The sequence below is a fragment of the Mangifera indica genome, unplaced genomic scaffold (assembly GCF_011075055.1).
Source record: "Mangifera indica cultivar Alphonso unplaced genomic scaffold, CATAS_Mindica_2.1 Un_0002, whole genome shotgun sequence".
Lineage (NCBI taxonomy): Eukaryota > Viridiplantae > Streptophyta > Magnoliopsida > Sapindales > Anacardiaceae > Mangifera > Mangifera indica.
Genome location: NW_025401094.1, coordinates 327813 through 344426, shown reverse-complemented (window position 1 = coordinate 344426; position 16614 = coordinate 327813). Strand labels below are relative to the sequence as shown.

The 16614-nt window shown below is 33.3% G+C and overlaps 1 protein-coding gene across 4 annotated transcripts; it reads right to left on the bottom strand.

Moving 5' to 3' along the window:
* Positions 1-4341: 4341 nt before the first annotated feature.
* Positions 4342-15686, bottom strand: LOC123205143 (serine/threonine-protein kinase TIO-like). Of its 4 annotated transcripts, XM_044622013.1 has the most exons (24): positions 15579-15636; positions 15329-15421; positions 14614-14747; positions 14459-14533; positions 13781-13873; positions 13404-13478; positions 13179-13271; positions 11783-11846; positions 11587-11671; positions 10974-11046; positions 10814-10882; positions 10645-10725; positions 10444-10525; positions 10199-10351; positions 9908-10043; positions 9107-9278; positions 8567-8665; positions 7943-8485; positions 6627-7778; positions 6119-6352; positions 5787-5930; positions 5618-5698; positions 5276-5464; positions 4342-4841 (listed from the first exon to the last, which is right to left on the bottom strand). In XM_044622013.1, exons 3-24 carry the CDS (start codon positions 14701-14703, stop codon positions 4572-4574), a joined length of 4053 nt encoding a protein of 1350 aa, XP_044477948.1. In that variant the 5' UTR covers positions 14704-14747; positions 15329-15421; positions 15579-15636; the 3' UTR covers positions 4342-4571. The 4 variants fall into 4 exon arrangements, with proteins under 4 accessions (XP_044477948.1, XP_044477950.1, XP_044477951.1 ...); XM_044622015.1 differs by lacking the exon at positions 15329-15421 and having other exon boundaries at positions 14614-14734; positions 15579-15686; XM_044622016.1 differs by lacking the exon at positions 15329-15421 and having other exon boundaries at positions 15579-15663.
* Positions 15687-16614: the final 928 nt, after the last annotated feature.

Here is a 16614-nt window from a genome sequence, read left to right as displayed (position 1 = left end):
AACTCACCGCTCGTTAGTTCTATGTATTTTCACCAAATAAAAAGAAAATTTAATTGGAAATTAATTTTCTTTCTATCAAGAACGTGCTTGACGCTGCATTATAATCTCCAACGAAATCAGAATCCATGAGCCCCGAAAAAACCAGAAGGATAAGTACGTTTACACTCTCTTGAATTAAGATCATTTTAACTTATATTCGTGATTTGAATTCAAATGAGAGGGAATCATGTTTTTCAAATGGTACCTTATTTATAGAAGGATTACAAAATGATCCAGACAAGTTCCTTTTTGATACAATTGTGACCACGACTTAGAAAAACTTCTTCAGTTTGCGGACTGATGAGTTAGAGTTGCCTTATCACTAGTTATTTTTTAAGATATCTTTACTTTAAAGAAGATTTCAATGGGCTGTGGATTGCCAATTGGAACACTGTTCAGGATTAACTTCAGCGAGAATTTTTTAACCTACTTTATAAACAATATCAATTTGTGTTCTGCTAGAGCTGGATTTAATTTAAGTTAAATTTAAATAAAAGTTAATTTAAGATTTGGCTCGAACCTAAAAGATTTGGATCACAACCTATAAACCAAGACTCAAACTCAGTGAAAAATCAATTTTATTTAATTTGAACCAACTTAAATTTGACTTGTTTTATAAAAACGATTTAATGAGTTTTTTGGTAAAATTTTGTAGTTGGTATGGGCTCAAATCTAAAAGCTTACAAATGAATAAAGTCACGCATGATCATTTGACTAAATATAATTTTGATTAAATGTGCTTCAAATTTTATATGAGAATCAAATTGTCAAAATTGTTTTACATGTTGTTTCAATAATGATTGAGACAACCCACCGGTTTGATTGCTATTTAAATAAGCAGACTGGTAAAGCCCGACCAACTCCAAGTTTTAAAAAATAATAGTGTTATGGGTATTTACTTTGAGTATATAAATAGATATATATTTATATAAATGTGAATATGAACTAGGTCAAGTCTAAACATCTTTTAGCTTGAGTTTGATTTAAATAAAAATAGCTCAGTTCGAATTCATTGAACCAATATTAAGAATAGTTAAAGTTTAATTTGAATTTAGTTTGAGTTTAGCTCAAACTTATGGTTCAAATTCATCACTCAAATATATGACTCAAATTCATGGTTTATTGATAAAAACAACATTGTTTAACAATTATTTAACATAATTCGAATCAAGTCACGAGTCAAGTTCGAACCGAATTAAACCATCTATCCAGCTCAGGAGTCAAACTGAATTGAACTCTTTATAACTTGAGTTCGACTTGATTTTAAAACTAATCGACTCTCTTAACTCGAACTTGATTTATATTTGAAGTAAACAAATTCGAATTGAGTCAAGCCGGTTTTTGAGCTCGAGTTAACTCGGTTTGAGTCCAACCCTATATTTATATATATCATCATATGATTGAATATTATTTTATCTTTAATTCAAAATTATTCAATTACATGATAACAAACATCAATTATATAGTTATTTATACACACAAAAGGCCAAAAGACTTACTCCCACCCAAGGTATAGTGAAATCCTAAACTCCCATCGTCCAATTTTCAAAAACTCAAATACACACCCATTATCCAAAATCTGTTAAATTTTTAGTTATGGTTAAAGGTAAAATTGTTATTTACCCATAATATTTAAAAAAACAAAAATTTATATCATTTTACCTCCTTATTTAGAAAACTAACAATTTTCTCCCAAAATTAAGTTTTGAAAAGTGATATTTCCCCTTTACCTAGATTTTTTGAATTTCACCGACGAATTTCTGACCAACGATGGCTGATCTCTCTCCCTCTCGATGTTGTTTCTCCCTTCAATACGTAATATTCAATCGATGATATTTGGATTTGATATAACCCAAACAAAATCTAGATGAAAAGTTAAAACTCTTTGTCTGAATTTTGTCGCATCCAAACATTGTCAATTAGATATTAAGTACTGAAGAGAGAGACAATATCGGGAGGGACAGAAAATTCATCGATGAAATTAGAAACCCTAGGTATATCATTTTCTAAAACTTAATTTTAGAGAAAATTGTTAGTTTTTCAAATCAAAGGGATAAAATGATAGAAACTTTAAATATTATTATTAAATAATAATTTTATCTTTAATCTTAATTGAAAAATTTAACAAATTTTAATTTATAAGTAAATATTTAAATTTTTAAAAATTAAAAGTAGGAGTTTGAGATTTCACTACACCTTATGTGGAAATAAGTCTTTTGGGTCCACAAAGTGAACAAACATAATTTTGTTGTTTAAAAAACTGTTATAACTAGGCTCTCCTTTCTTTAAGCTGCAAATTGATGTCATAGCTTGCTAGCGCAATCATAGTCTTGTAATAATAAAATTATATGTATCTATTTTAAGTAAAGATAAATATATATAAATATATATTTATTTATATATAAAAAATAAATATTCATAATATTAGTTTAATTCTAAATAACAGTATTTCGAATAAATTAGTTATCCAAACAGATCCCATACCAGAGTTACAAGAGAGAGTATAATTATTGCACGTTGGGTACATATAGTATAAGAAAGCCAAACATAGTAAATTTCCGAACAACTTTAAAGAATAAAAAGACATACCGTAGCATAATTAATACGAAAAAACAAAGCGATTGAAGATGGCTTACAGCAGAAGTCTTCAATGCATGCTTGTTTGCTGCATAATCGTTGCAAATGCAATCCTTGTGAATAATGAGGTCATTGAGGCGGAACCTAAAGAAATTGCAGACCTTCGAAGCTGTGAAAAGGAGTGTGCGAAGGAGCGACCTAGTGGAACCGACTGCCGCGAGTTGTGTGCAACTGAATGTGCATTCGGCGATGGTAATACTCGTGAGACTTTTTCATTTCATTTCAATACTCATTAAGTTTCATTCTCCACTTTTTTTGTGCCGGTAGGAACAATGTCTTCAGACCGGACTACTTTAATCCAATGGTTGAACTACAAATTGGGACAGTTTGAGTAATTCGACCATGTCAAAACTAGGTTTGATATGAACCAAGTTATCTCAGTGGCAAAAACTGATTATGCTCAAATTCGAGATAAGAGAGTCAATTCATTTTTAAAGCCAAACTAAATTTAAACTACAAAGGGTTTAGCTCAATATATCTTTCAAACAAAAAAATGGCTCGATTTGACCCACATTTGACTTGTAGTTTGATTTATTCTGAGTTTAACTTAATTAAATCATGTCAAATAATTTTAAAAATAACATTATTTTACCAATTATTAAAGAAAAATACTATCATTTTATCAATAAACCACTCAAACCATAAACTTAAGCTAAGTTTTGAATTTCAAATTTAGAGACTAATACGAACATATATCACTTTTAACTCTGGTTTGATAAACTCAAAAACACTTAATTTTTATCCAAAATTAAACTTTCCTATATGGGGTTGGGCTCTGGATTTTCAGTTGGATTTATTGAATTGATCGGTCTAAATTCAGGTTTCAAAACCATGGTTGCGACTAACAAATCTGTTGGTCTGACTAAGGTATTCAATTCACGCATGTGACTATACACTCAAATGTATCACACCATATATAATATTGGTAGATTGTGATGACGTGGTGATTTAAAATCTGGATTTTCATGGAGTTCGGTGGATGGACCTTTTCTTTGCGCATTGACCAATAGTTTTAGTCCAATATTTATGCACCATTTTATTTCTAGCTCAACCATTGCATGTTACTTTACATTTAATATAAATATGCAATCTACAATTAGGGTTTTTGTTTCTCTTAGTCTTCAAACTTCAAATCTAATAGAAAACTATCTTCCTAGCCTGTTATTGTCTTCTGGATTTCATAACTATATTTAAAGTTGAGTTTTGCAAATGATAATTATTCTTCTTTCTTCTGTCATTACACAGGGGAATGCTGAGACTATGTTCCGAAATTGCTCACCATTAAAGCAACATATGATATGCGTGTGCCAAAAAACTTGAAGATTGAAAGCAATAAGAAGATGATGATGGTTATGAATTATCAATATACTCTATCCTGTATTAACTCTGCTAGCCACAAATAATGCAATTGACGTATCTGTGTATGACCGACCTATTAGAACTTGCTAATTATTCAATAAAACCACTAATTTATCATCTTATTTTATTTCTATTTAAGGACATCAATAGCCTTTTAGCGAGAAATAAAAAAAATTTAGATAAAAATATGAAAGAAAAACAACTAAAATTTTCAATTAAAATTGTACCAGAACAATGTATATCGAATTTCAAAATTTTAAGGTTTTGATTTGAAACTTCACTGTGGCAGACATCTCTCATAATACGTGGCATAAATTTAGAGGTTCAACTATTCTTGGTAGATTGAGTGTTCAATTCATATAAACACAATACATACTAACATACATATATATACTATACACTATCTATAGTTTCAATCACATTTTACTAATTGATCTCTCTTTACGTCCAAATTTTAAATCAGAATAACCCTATAATCACCATTAGTGATTTAGTGGAAAATTTTTCTTAAAGACAATAGGGCTTCTATTATAATATCAATTTGGTAATGCTGTCGTACCTGTAGCATCACCAACTTTGCTGATGATAACTGAGGCATAATTGGCAATGGTGGATTCTGGGGATTGGCGAAGGCAGCCGATCACTGGGAAAAGCTCTGATGATCGTAGAAAGTGTCTGCAGGGTTGGTGCGCACACATTTTTGCTAATGAAAATAGAGCTATCTTTAGAGGAGACTCGTTTACTGCATCTTTCCTACTTGGGTTTAAGGCCACTACTGAACAGTCTGCAACCAACTTCAACAGAGCCTGTACCATAACAATCAAAAGGAATCATAGATTCATGAGCATAAATGTCTCGTCTTTCAAAAAGATTTAACTAGAATACAGACTCTGTTAATGTCCTAATTTCTTATAGACCTTGCAAAAAAAATTCATCAAGAACCTGCTTAAAAGTTTCAAAATGTTGGTTAGAATGGCCATTTATTCAATTGCTACAAGGACAAATCCAATTCGGAATATGAAACATAAATGAAAATGCCTATCAGACTGATCTCAGGAACAACATATATGAAAAATTAATGAAGTCACGGAAATCCTGGTGATTGGTAATAGTATTTAAAGTTTCATACTGTAAACTTTAGATCATTTATATTTTCCTTTTTAGAAACTTGCTTTCAGGTTTGAATCACCATAAAAATAAAAATGCTTATTTTAACACTTAATGAAGCACGGTTACGAACCTGCATGGCTCCTTTTGATACAATGTCTTCACAGAGCTTGTTGGAATTGCGAACAAGATTACTTAGAGCACCAGCAGCATTCGCTTTGGTCTTGTCTTCCTCAGCTGAAAGCAGTATATTTGCTAACTGTGGTATGGATCTCCTCAGTTCTTCATACAACACATCGTTATGGTAGGAAGCATTACCAATCTGGAATTAAATGAGGTTTGCTATGTCATTACAAATCTAGCAAACTGTGAATTTAATTTTTGAGAGCGTAATGGGAGAAATGTACTATCTGTTTTACAGAAAATTTAAGTTAAAAAGTATATGAAAACAACATTCAGAAAGAACAAAGTGTACCGCAAAACATGCAAATTTCCTCGTTCGTTTGTCTGGATCAGCACATCGATCTATGAGGAGTCCAATAATCTGATGCTTTGCCTAGACAGTATCACATTAAGTTGCAAGGACATGTTAACAAAATTAATCTACAGGTTCATATGTTTAAAGCATGCACTAAGAGATTTACCAATGAAGTATAAAAGTAGGAGCTGTGGCGACACATGTTGCCGAGAGCACTGCAAGTCTTGGCACGCACATTGGGATCTTCATGGGTGAGATATTCTTTGAGGAACTCTAACATGGAAGCTCCATTAATGTATTCATAGAAACCCTGCAAGCTCATATCTTTTCAAATCTAACTAAGTGCATCATAAACATGAGTTCTAATAAATTATGCAAAAATTAGAAGATAATGCAGGATAAGAGAACACTTGAGCGATAAAACTGAAATCACTAATGATGAGTTAAAAGTTTGTATAATTGAGAGCTGAAAAACTGTTAATGGAAACAGAACCTAACCTTATCCATACGAGCTAGATCAGAAACTATCATCAAAACATCCAGTGTGACCTCTCTTGGACATGAGCTATCAAGCAGCCTTCTCACTCTGTTTGCATCCAACAAACCTTTGCCCACAAGCTGAATTGCAAGGGGCCGATGTCCTATCATTTTGGCAAAAAAAGCAACAGGCCTTCCCAAATCTTTAAAATCCATATGATCCAAGCAACGAAGTATAATGACTGGTACCCCAACCTGAAATTTTCAAAAATATGCGAATTAGCAATGTGCCGGTCTCTCAGCACTAGGAACACCCCAGTAAATCTGTAATAAAACATTTTAAATGCAGCTTATCCTCTGTCTCCTCTACCAAAGACCATAAAGGAAGAAGAAAAAAAATTTGACGTTGACATAATTTTCCAAATAGCCAACACTCTCTGAAAAACATGACAAAAAAAAAACCCCAAAAGCAAGAAGCTTTCACCACTCCATTCCCTAGCCTAAGATAGAAAGGAGAAGGAGATCTGACCTCTAGAAGGATCCTTATATATTTTCCCATTTCTTCCTCGATCGCTTTCACCATTTCTTTGTCTTCCATACATACTCGCCCACCTGGGGAACCCATGTTAAGAATAAACCCACTGTTTACAGAAGCAGTAGCAGAGGGCAAACTAGGAGCATTTTGTACAGCAACGAAGGGAAATGCTAAGACATCAATTACTGCATTTATTAAATCCCTAACTCCATCCTTCCCTCCACCAGGTCCACCCCAGCACTTCACAAGCTTGAGGTGAACATCGAATACCAAGTTACAGATGAGCTTCATGTGTTCATTCTTAAGCAAAATCTGACGAAAAGTTAAAACTCCACCCGGAAGGCAGTGACATATAGATGAAATTGCTGACACAACTCCAGTAGGTGATAACCCTACTCGATCTCTCGTGCTGTCAATTTCTTGAGGAGTATCACCATTGGCAAGTAAATCAATAAGAAGAAGGGGTATACCACTGGCAATCATCTGTTGTACAGCTAATGGTCCTCCCCATTTCAGTCTGGATTCTAACAAGCCAACGCATCCATCCCTAAGACCATGCCAATAGGAGAGAATACTATTTGAGTCACTAAAGCAGACTTCATCTGAATTACCTGATGTGATCTTAAGGTGATCACAAAGTGAGGCAGCTCGAGGAATCAAAGGTACTGCAATTTCAGAGATGGAAGACTCAACAGAAGCACCACTTTCAAGGGATAGAATGGATGCTAGAGCAAGCATGGCTGATGCACAATGAGGTTGAACAGATGCTTTAATTCTATCATCCGAAGAGAAGTGATGTGCAAGGATTGAGAGTCGAGAAAGCTGCTTCTTTGGGGTGGTTGTAAGCATAAACAGTGCTGAATTTCTTGAAGTTGACTTCAAACATTGAGCAACTGTTGCTAGGAGAAGGCAGGAATGCAGGACTAGGGCACAAGGATTGCTCCATTTGTACTTCACATTATTTGTTTCGCCCATTTGTTGATCTTTATTTAAAGACGAAGCACATAGAGATAATATAGAGAATATCTCTGCAACAACAGTGCCATCTGCTCCACCACTGACAACAGTAGTAACAGGGAGGGAACTGGGCAGGCCACAAAGTATGTTTGGAACAATTCCACTACGGAGGCAACACCTTGATAAAAGCTGAAAATTGACCAAAAAAATATATTTATATGGAAAGTGAGCATTTACTATCTCAGCGTGATGCAAATAAAAGAAAACAAAATTTACTTGAATAATCTCAAATGACCAATATCTCCTGTTACTACACAGCAAAGAAGAAATTTCAGGAAACTAGGAACAAATACCTGAACAACAGCAGACAATGTTGCTTCTGTCCGTTGATGCAGGCAATGATTAATAGCAAACTGCACAGCCTTTGATCGGAGAAACCCTCTTGTCACTGCATCAACTATTCTTGCTGATTCCATCCCAACTGGTGATCCTCTGTCAGGGTCCCTGATGTCAAGCCGAAGTAAAGAATGACTCCGGAAAGCATTGAGAGGAAATAGGACAGCATTTTCCTTTGTAAAATGAATTTCCAGTGTGTCTATCAGTGACCACAAAGCCCTACATGCTTCACATGCAGCATGTAACATATTTGAAGAACCAGCACTGAGACTTGCGCCTGATGTTGCTAAACAGAGACACAAATGGTCCACTAAACCAGATGTTTTAGCATGGTCTAATATCTGTTTCAGTGTTTCATTAACCACGGGAGCAGAAACTGTCTCAGAAGCAGGAGTTCGGGATGCTTTAAGATCCTGGGCTACTTTAGATAACATAATTGTGATGCAAGCAGTAGACTCAAAAAGAACCCTTCCAGAAGTATCTTCATTGGAAGAAACAACCTATATATAAACGGGATGAGAGAGCTGGAAGAAGGCACATAAATTGTAGGAGGTCATTTTATATTATAGAAAGCATATGACCTGTGAAAAAATTTCCACTATGGCAACCCAGTGCGTGAAATATGAAGTGGAGATGCTGCTTCCACTGTTGTCAACCAGCATTTTAATAATTGAGAAACCCTGCAAACGTTGAGAATCACAGTTTGGCAACCATTATCAGTCATCATAGAAAAAAATAGACAACAAATTAATTTAGGACTTTTCAAGAGCCTGGAGCAAAGTTAGTACGTAATGTCAGCATGAATTCCATCAAGTTAAATTAAGAAAACAACATACTTACCAAGAGAGAACACATTTTCTGGAAATTCTATAATATTTTTCAATTATATCCAGTGTTTACATTTTGCACAGTTTTTTCAACATATAGTGCATAACCAATGAAAAAATTTCATGAGCCTATGAGTTTGGATTACAGTTCAGGTGCTAATTGTGATCGTGATGATTTTGTCAATCGAATTATGTCCACAGATAATCCCTTTTTTAAGTAGCATGCAAAATAGGCATGACACATACAGTTCAATTGAAGATTACAAATCAAATATAGAAAGCGGTGGTAGATACCTTTACTATTAGGTCATTGAGTTCTGAAGACTTTAAGCTTACTATTGTGGCTGTGAAATCAAGAAGTTCAGGTATTATTACATCCAGCAGCTCACTAGAACGAGTAGCACCTGCTGCAACTAGGTTTGAAAGAATTCTCAGCGACTGGTTTGAATTAAGAACATCTTCTTCCCTGTGTGTGTTTGAAAAGAAGTTAAATCTTGCCAATAAAACATACTAGGCATCTATCATAATGAATCAAGAACATGTGAATGGTTTAATAAGCCACAAAAACTAGTTTCCAGAAAAATGTCTACTGAGGTAAGTCAGTAACATTATAAAGCATCTTTTTATCGAACTCCCAACAAATGATCCCTACATGTGCTATATATCCTTGGCTCATCCTCTGTAAAAAGCAAATGTTGGAATGAGCTTAAACTGCTACCACGGATAGTTCATAGTTTTAGTCCGATTTTCTAATCATTTTAAAGGATCATTGTAGGAGACTTCTGCCCATCACCAAAAGTGTGAATAATTGAGAATATGTTACAACAGACAGTCCCTCAGAGAAAAACTATATTATTCCTGCAACTTTCACATTCCCTTTTTATGTTTTATATTTATATAGAAAGTTCAACTTCATGATCTCTCTTTAGACATAAGACAAATAGAGATTGAGTAAGCTGCTTACTAACAGCTTAATCAACTATGAAGCTCAAATTAGAGTTGTTCTAAAACTTCAAAGAATATTGATTGAAATATAATATTTCCTACTGTCACATCTAAAATAAATAAATAACGAGGCCTGAAGCCTGATTTCACCTCATATTTTTGGGTCCTTTGGACCATCTTTTGAGTGGTTGCAATATAAGTCTTACTGCTTCATCATCTTGACCAATTGTTAGTGCACCTTTAACTGTGCGTGAGTTATTTTCCAATCTGTTCAATACTTGGTTTCCTGAAGACAAATAACAAATGGATGTGGTATGTAAAGATTAAAGCATTTATGTGCAAATATATGACACTAATAATTTTGATTAATAGTAAAGCTAAACAATATCTAGTTGAATAATATGAACTTGCAACTCCATTGTTAAATTGCAATCCTTTCACCTGATGGCTTAACTTCGGTAGGACTTGCAAATCCTGGGAATTCCTCATGAGGTGAAGAATTGCCTTGTGTTGTGTTAGAATTATTTAACTGAGCATCACTTTGTGAGCCTGGTGCAATATTCTTCTGAAAAGCAACTGGAGAATTGCCTTTACCTTTGACATTACAATTTGGAGTGTTAAAAAAATGCTAGAGCCTAAATATCTTAAGTAAATTCTGTACTCATAGGAATTGGAAAGAGTCAAACCACTAGATGTTTGATTAGCATTTCCTTCACTCTTCCATGCTGCATCACATCCCCTGACCAGAACAGTTGAAGCACGCAACTCCTGGAGATCGTTTGGTAATTAATAAAGTTTCTCAAAATTTATCATCAATTGAAGAAAATAGAATCCACAATAGATCTAAGAGATAAAGAGAATATAACATCAATATAAGCTAACATTACCCTAGCCTCCAATTCATCTGAGGTTTCTTTAACAAATGGATGTTCAAGAAGGGCAGGCCAAGTGAGTCGACTTTGTGGCACCTATTTCATATGATAACAGATCTCAGTTTAGAGATCATAAATCAAAATAAGTCACCAAATAAACTGTGCATTTGGGTTACAAAACAACCTTATTAAGCAGTCCCTTCAAAAAGCTTCTGAAATTTGGACTCATATCGTCTGGATACTTAACTGGATCCTGGTTTACAAGGAGTAACTTAGCTTGAAGGTTTGCAAATATAAAGGTGAGCTGGAAAGCACAAAGTCATTAAAGATTTGAACCGATATACCTTGACAATATGCCTAATGAGTGCATATACTGAATTTGTATAAAATGGTGGTTGGCCAACAAATAATTCATACCTAGTAAAATGAAAAATTCTTCAGTTTAAGATGAACAACCAAAATTTCAAACTAATTGCCGAAGGAATTTAAGGAATTTGAACTATATATCAACCATAGAGTTGCCTTAGAAGACACTGAAGGCATACCAATTCAGTGCCTCCATCCTTCTTCCTGTCCTAGACATTTTAAAACGTAAAGTAAAGAGAGGCGGAAATAAATAGATAAACTACCATAGATATCTAGAATTTTGATCTGGCAAAAGTGCAAAACATAAAAGAGAAATCTATCAAACCTATGGACTATATTTTCAAATCAGATATTATTTCTAATGTTACTTAAGTCATATAGCAAAATGAAATCGAATATAACTACAGATAAATCAACAATATAAATTTAAAATTGAAAAGTTGATTGGTACAGAGAACTTAAATTTGTCATGTACAAATAAATTTAAAGACAAATGAGCATACGATAAAATCCAATTAATTAGGCAATAAAGATAGTATGAAGTAAGATCAGGGGAATTTTTTAATGTTTTAAAAAAATGATTTAACATACAATATAACTCCAAGGGACCACAAATCTGCAGTGTGGTTGTAGGGCTGTTCCCGTACCAGCTCTGGAGCCATGTATAGAGGAGTTCCTGAAATTCATTAATAAAGACAGTGGTAAAAATTCTCAGCATTCCTAGAATCTTTAGGTTCACTTCCACCTTAAAAAGGAAAAACACATGAATTACTGAGATCATCCAGACCTTTTATGGATCTCAAAACCACAGTATTTGTAGACATTGCACGTGCAAACCCAAAATCACAAAGCTGACATGGAAAAGAGGATACACATTAGAAACTAGCTAACACAGAAAATTTGTAGAACATATCCTTAGTGAGACACATAATATGACCATAAATAACAAAATCATAATAAGCTATGTTAGTAACTCATGTGATTATAGTTCAGAGATCAAACTATGGAAACATTTCTTCATAAAGTCAATGTTTGAAATACAAGAGTAGAGTCAAGAATGCACATGAACCTTTCTGCAAAGCAAAGTGAAGAGGAAGGTCTATTTGCTTGAGTTTGTGAGACCCTAGACTAGCCAAAGCAACCCCTTAGTTGAGAAAGTGAGAGACATCAATAGGCAAAGCAGCTGGGATTTGAAAATAAGTAGGCAGTAGTATGGCCTGTTGTAAATCTAATATCTTTATATCCGTTAAGATCTGTTCATTGCAAGCAATATTATGATTCATATACTAACTAAAACCATACTTGTTTTCTACTTTTTCCTGTCTTTCAACATCAAAGTCATGATATCTAGCAATTATGTGCTTTTACTTAAAGTCCTCACCACACAATCAGTGCTCCTAGTTAGGATAGACTTTCTAACACCAATGGAAATTGAAATATTACTTTCAAATAGATAAGCAAAAAACAAGATATTTGAATTCCATCAGAAATTGATTGTTTAGCTCATTTTAAACACCAATAGTAAGTAGCTCTTTGCCAAAACTCTGTATTTTTCTCCACAAAAATTGACACAATGCATTTCCTAGGAACCTATAGATTCTATATTGGAATTAAATTAGCTTACGATGAAATTATCTGGATTGCCTCTACTATGTTATTGCATTCCAAACACTAGATACAATGCCTCAATTGACAAAACGAAGAAGCAAGCATACATTAATGCATCCTAGGCCAAGATGGCCATAACATTAGACTATTATTTATTATTTGGAAAATGAAATATGCTTATTGAGATCCTTAGCATTTAAAATGTTCTCTCTACTGATTTCAACTAACAGTCACAAAGTCAAGTATGATTATTCTTAGTCCCATAACCGTTTGAACCATCCATAAAGATAAGTATTACAAATATGATATACAGAGTTGAAATTATAGGATCAGTGAATCATCCAGCTCTCCATTTTAGTGCATAGAGCTGCTGCTTGGGATAATCAGGACACTAGAACACTCAAACTATTAAACTAAAAAAAATAACTATAACTAAAATTAGAAGCAGCTTTACACAAGACAGTATAATGTTAGACTAATAAAATTGCACATATGAATTATTCTTATGCCAAATGACAGTTAAAAAAACAGATAAGAAAATTTTAAAACAAATGTATGTTATTAAACCATTCAACCTTGACAACAGAACCAGCGCCAATAAGAATGTTTTGTGGCTTCATATCACGATGGATGATGCGGTTTGAATGCAAGTAATGCAATGCTCGCACCTGCAGTTTGTTAAACAGATAATTCAGATTGAGAGGGCAAATTCAAAGCCAAAAGAACAGATACTTGAATCTTGTGTAATCAATTAATAACCATGGTTAATAAGTAGGCAATATTTAATAAGAGGGATGTACCAATTGCTTTGCAATTGCCTGTACTTGTTCTTCTGGGAGGCATTTATCATCCTCAAGAATCTCAAATAGTTCACCCTACATATCAAGACACATCAACAATGTCTCAACCATTTGAACATGCTTTTTAAAAAACTTTTTGGGTATATTAGTTATTTTGAATGTCAAGTAGAGAAAAGAGTATTGATAATAGAGGCTACAAAAGTAGTCTAGATGTCTGCTAATGTAACAGCAACCTCACTGTGCATTGGGACAAATAACAATACAAAAGTTTACAGTATGATACAAAAACATTTCAAGGAAAATGCACCAGTCTGGGCAAGTACATTGCATAAATCCATAGTTTACAGCTGCACATAATGGAGAAAGGAAGAGATTACTTGTGCAAATTCTGTAACAACACAAAACTCTTGTGGGCTTTCAAAGGAATCAAGCATTTCAATTATATTCTCATGCTTCAACTTTCTTAGAATCTGCAATAAAAATCAAAGAAATTAATAAATTGTTATCACCATTAGACAAAGGGTAGGACTTTCAAACTTGATAAATTCTCATGGACAAATGGTAAACAAAACTACTTTGCTAAATATGGAAAGAACTTGAGTGGCAAGGGGCAACCAAGTCTTCTATACAATTTTCTCTCCATGAGTTAGTAGTGCATCAGTAGAAAGCACTTTCTATAAATATACTTAAACAGTGCTTTTTAGGGGGCAAACTAATCAAATGCATCTCTGCAGAGCATTTCAAGTACCTTTTGTACTCAAAAAAGTGGTTTCCAGGAAACACCTATAAGATGCTTCAAAAGGAACAATATTTTTATATGCAAAAAGTATTTTATCTATTCAGCAAAGCAATGTAAAATTAACATAAAAGGCATAACATTTGAATTTTTGAGAGCACTATTAGACATGTTAAATGCACAATGAATTTTACTCTACCATAGACATCTTATTGATTCTAGCTTTTCCAAATGATATATCACTACCCTTAAGAAAGAAAATAAACCCTTTTTCTATTAAAAAGGTTTATTTCATACAAGAACAAAGTAAGTTCAATACCTCAATTTCCTGGCGCAAATTGTGTATGTCTTTCTCACTTTTTCCGTGCTTCATGATAAATTTCATTGCAACAGTCTGAAATCAACAAAGAAAATTGACGCTCTTACACTAGAAAATAAACTACTGACAACAGCATAAAGAAATTGAAAAAGTACCTGGCCTGTGTACTTCCGTCTCCCCTTGTACACCTTCCCAAAGGACCCTTCACCTACAAGCTCAATTACATGGTAGTTTTCTACTCCCATCTTTAAGCAGCCAATCAAAACACCTAAGTCTCTGCACAAACTAACTATAGCCCAAACTTAGCTTTAAACTTCAACAAATTTCAAAACCCAACTTCCATACCTAGTCATATTCACTGAATCTCCTTCATTAATGAAAAATTCTTTAAAAAAAAAAAAGGCTATTAAAAATTAATTCCCACCAAATCTAAAATCCTATTTCTTTAAACTACATTGTAGACTAACCTATGCTCCTTCAAAACTCAAACTCACTTCATAACTTATAATTGCTTAAAGTTTATCAATCCAACGAAGATCAAAACCCAATTTATCTGAACCCCAACTAAAACTAAACAATTCCTTTAAAACTCAAATTCTCTGAGTAAACAAACAATTCATCAATATGAACTTTCACACAACCAAATGCAAAAGTAAATTTTAATAAACCATTCAAATTTGACTAATGAAAACCTAAACCTACAGCAATCACAACCAGAGATCTTTCAAAAATGAAAAAGAAAAATAGAAATAAACAGAACGAGCTAATTCTCAAAGAACCTGAAATGAAAAACTATACACATTCAAGTTATCTCTTTCATAACAAGTAAATCGAACGAGCTAAACCTTGAAAATCTCAAATAAGTAATACCGGTTAATTAAAAAGAGATACGAAGGATCAAGAGAGAGAATAGCTGAGATTATCAGCTACACATTCAGATTGTCAGTAACGGAGAATCTGAAACTGGCGAAACTATATACAGTCAGATCAGCAAGTTGAAATTTTAAAAAAATAATAAATAAATGGAGCGAACTTCAATATGGAGAATCGATTAATTACGAAGAAATGAAAGATCGAGACTCTGAGAGAGACAGAGAGAGAGAGAGAGAGAGAGAGTAACCTGAGTTCAACGGTTACAGAGTTGAGTGAGTTGGACTTTGAGAGAGAGAGAGAGAGAATTTGAAATGAAAATGGCTGCAACTCCCGCCCGAGTAATTTTGAAGGATATTTAGTTTGATTTTGGTTTCTCTACGGTACTGACGGTACAATTCATGCTGACAGTACCACGTCAGCAGTAAAGTTTCTGCTAATAATGCCACGTCACCAGTGAAAGATGGGTTACTAGACCTATTATCTGCCACAACTTGTGATGGCTTGAGTTTCAATTGATTTCATCAGCTTCTTGTGGATGGTTATGTAGGTGGTTAATTCGATCGCCATTGAATCCAAACAAGAGTCAGTTTGAATTAATTCCAATTCAGAAAAAGTCACTATAAATTTGATTAAAAAGTAATTAAATTTGAATTTTATCTAAACAAGTTTAAACATATATATTTAGATCGATTTAAATATAATTTATTTTATTAAAATGAATCTAATATTTAAATCAAATTTTATTTATTTAATCTTAACTTGAATTTAAATTTTAGCAACTTGAATTAAATGTAACCTTAGTTAATTCAATACGCTCTTTTTTTTTTTTAACTATTAAATATCCCCTTAAACATACCAAATGGAACTCTGGAAAATGTCCTAGTCCTCCAGTAGATATCCTCTCTCACCTTCCTTCTCCTTCTAATTGATCTATATTAGATGACTCTTGGACGCCCAAAGTGAAAACTTAATTAAGACTAAATTTAGAACTTGATCAACCAACTATATCTCAAAAACTTGGATAGAAGATCTTGTTTATTGGTGCATTTGAGTTGAATCAAGCTCAAACAAAAATTAATTTAAACTCAATTCAAATTTAAAATAATTAACTCGAAAAATAATAAGTGATATTATGAATAAAAAAGTGAAAAATTATGAAAGTAAAATAATAGATAGAGAAAAAAATAACTAAATAAGGAGAATTCTAATATAACGACATTAATTAATCTTCAAACTCGAGATAAATTATCAAATTGAAACTTTAATTTGAGCCCTTTTTGAGT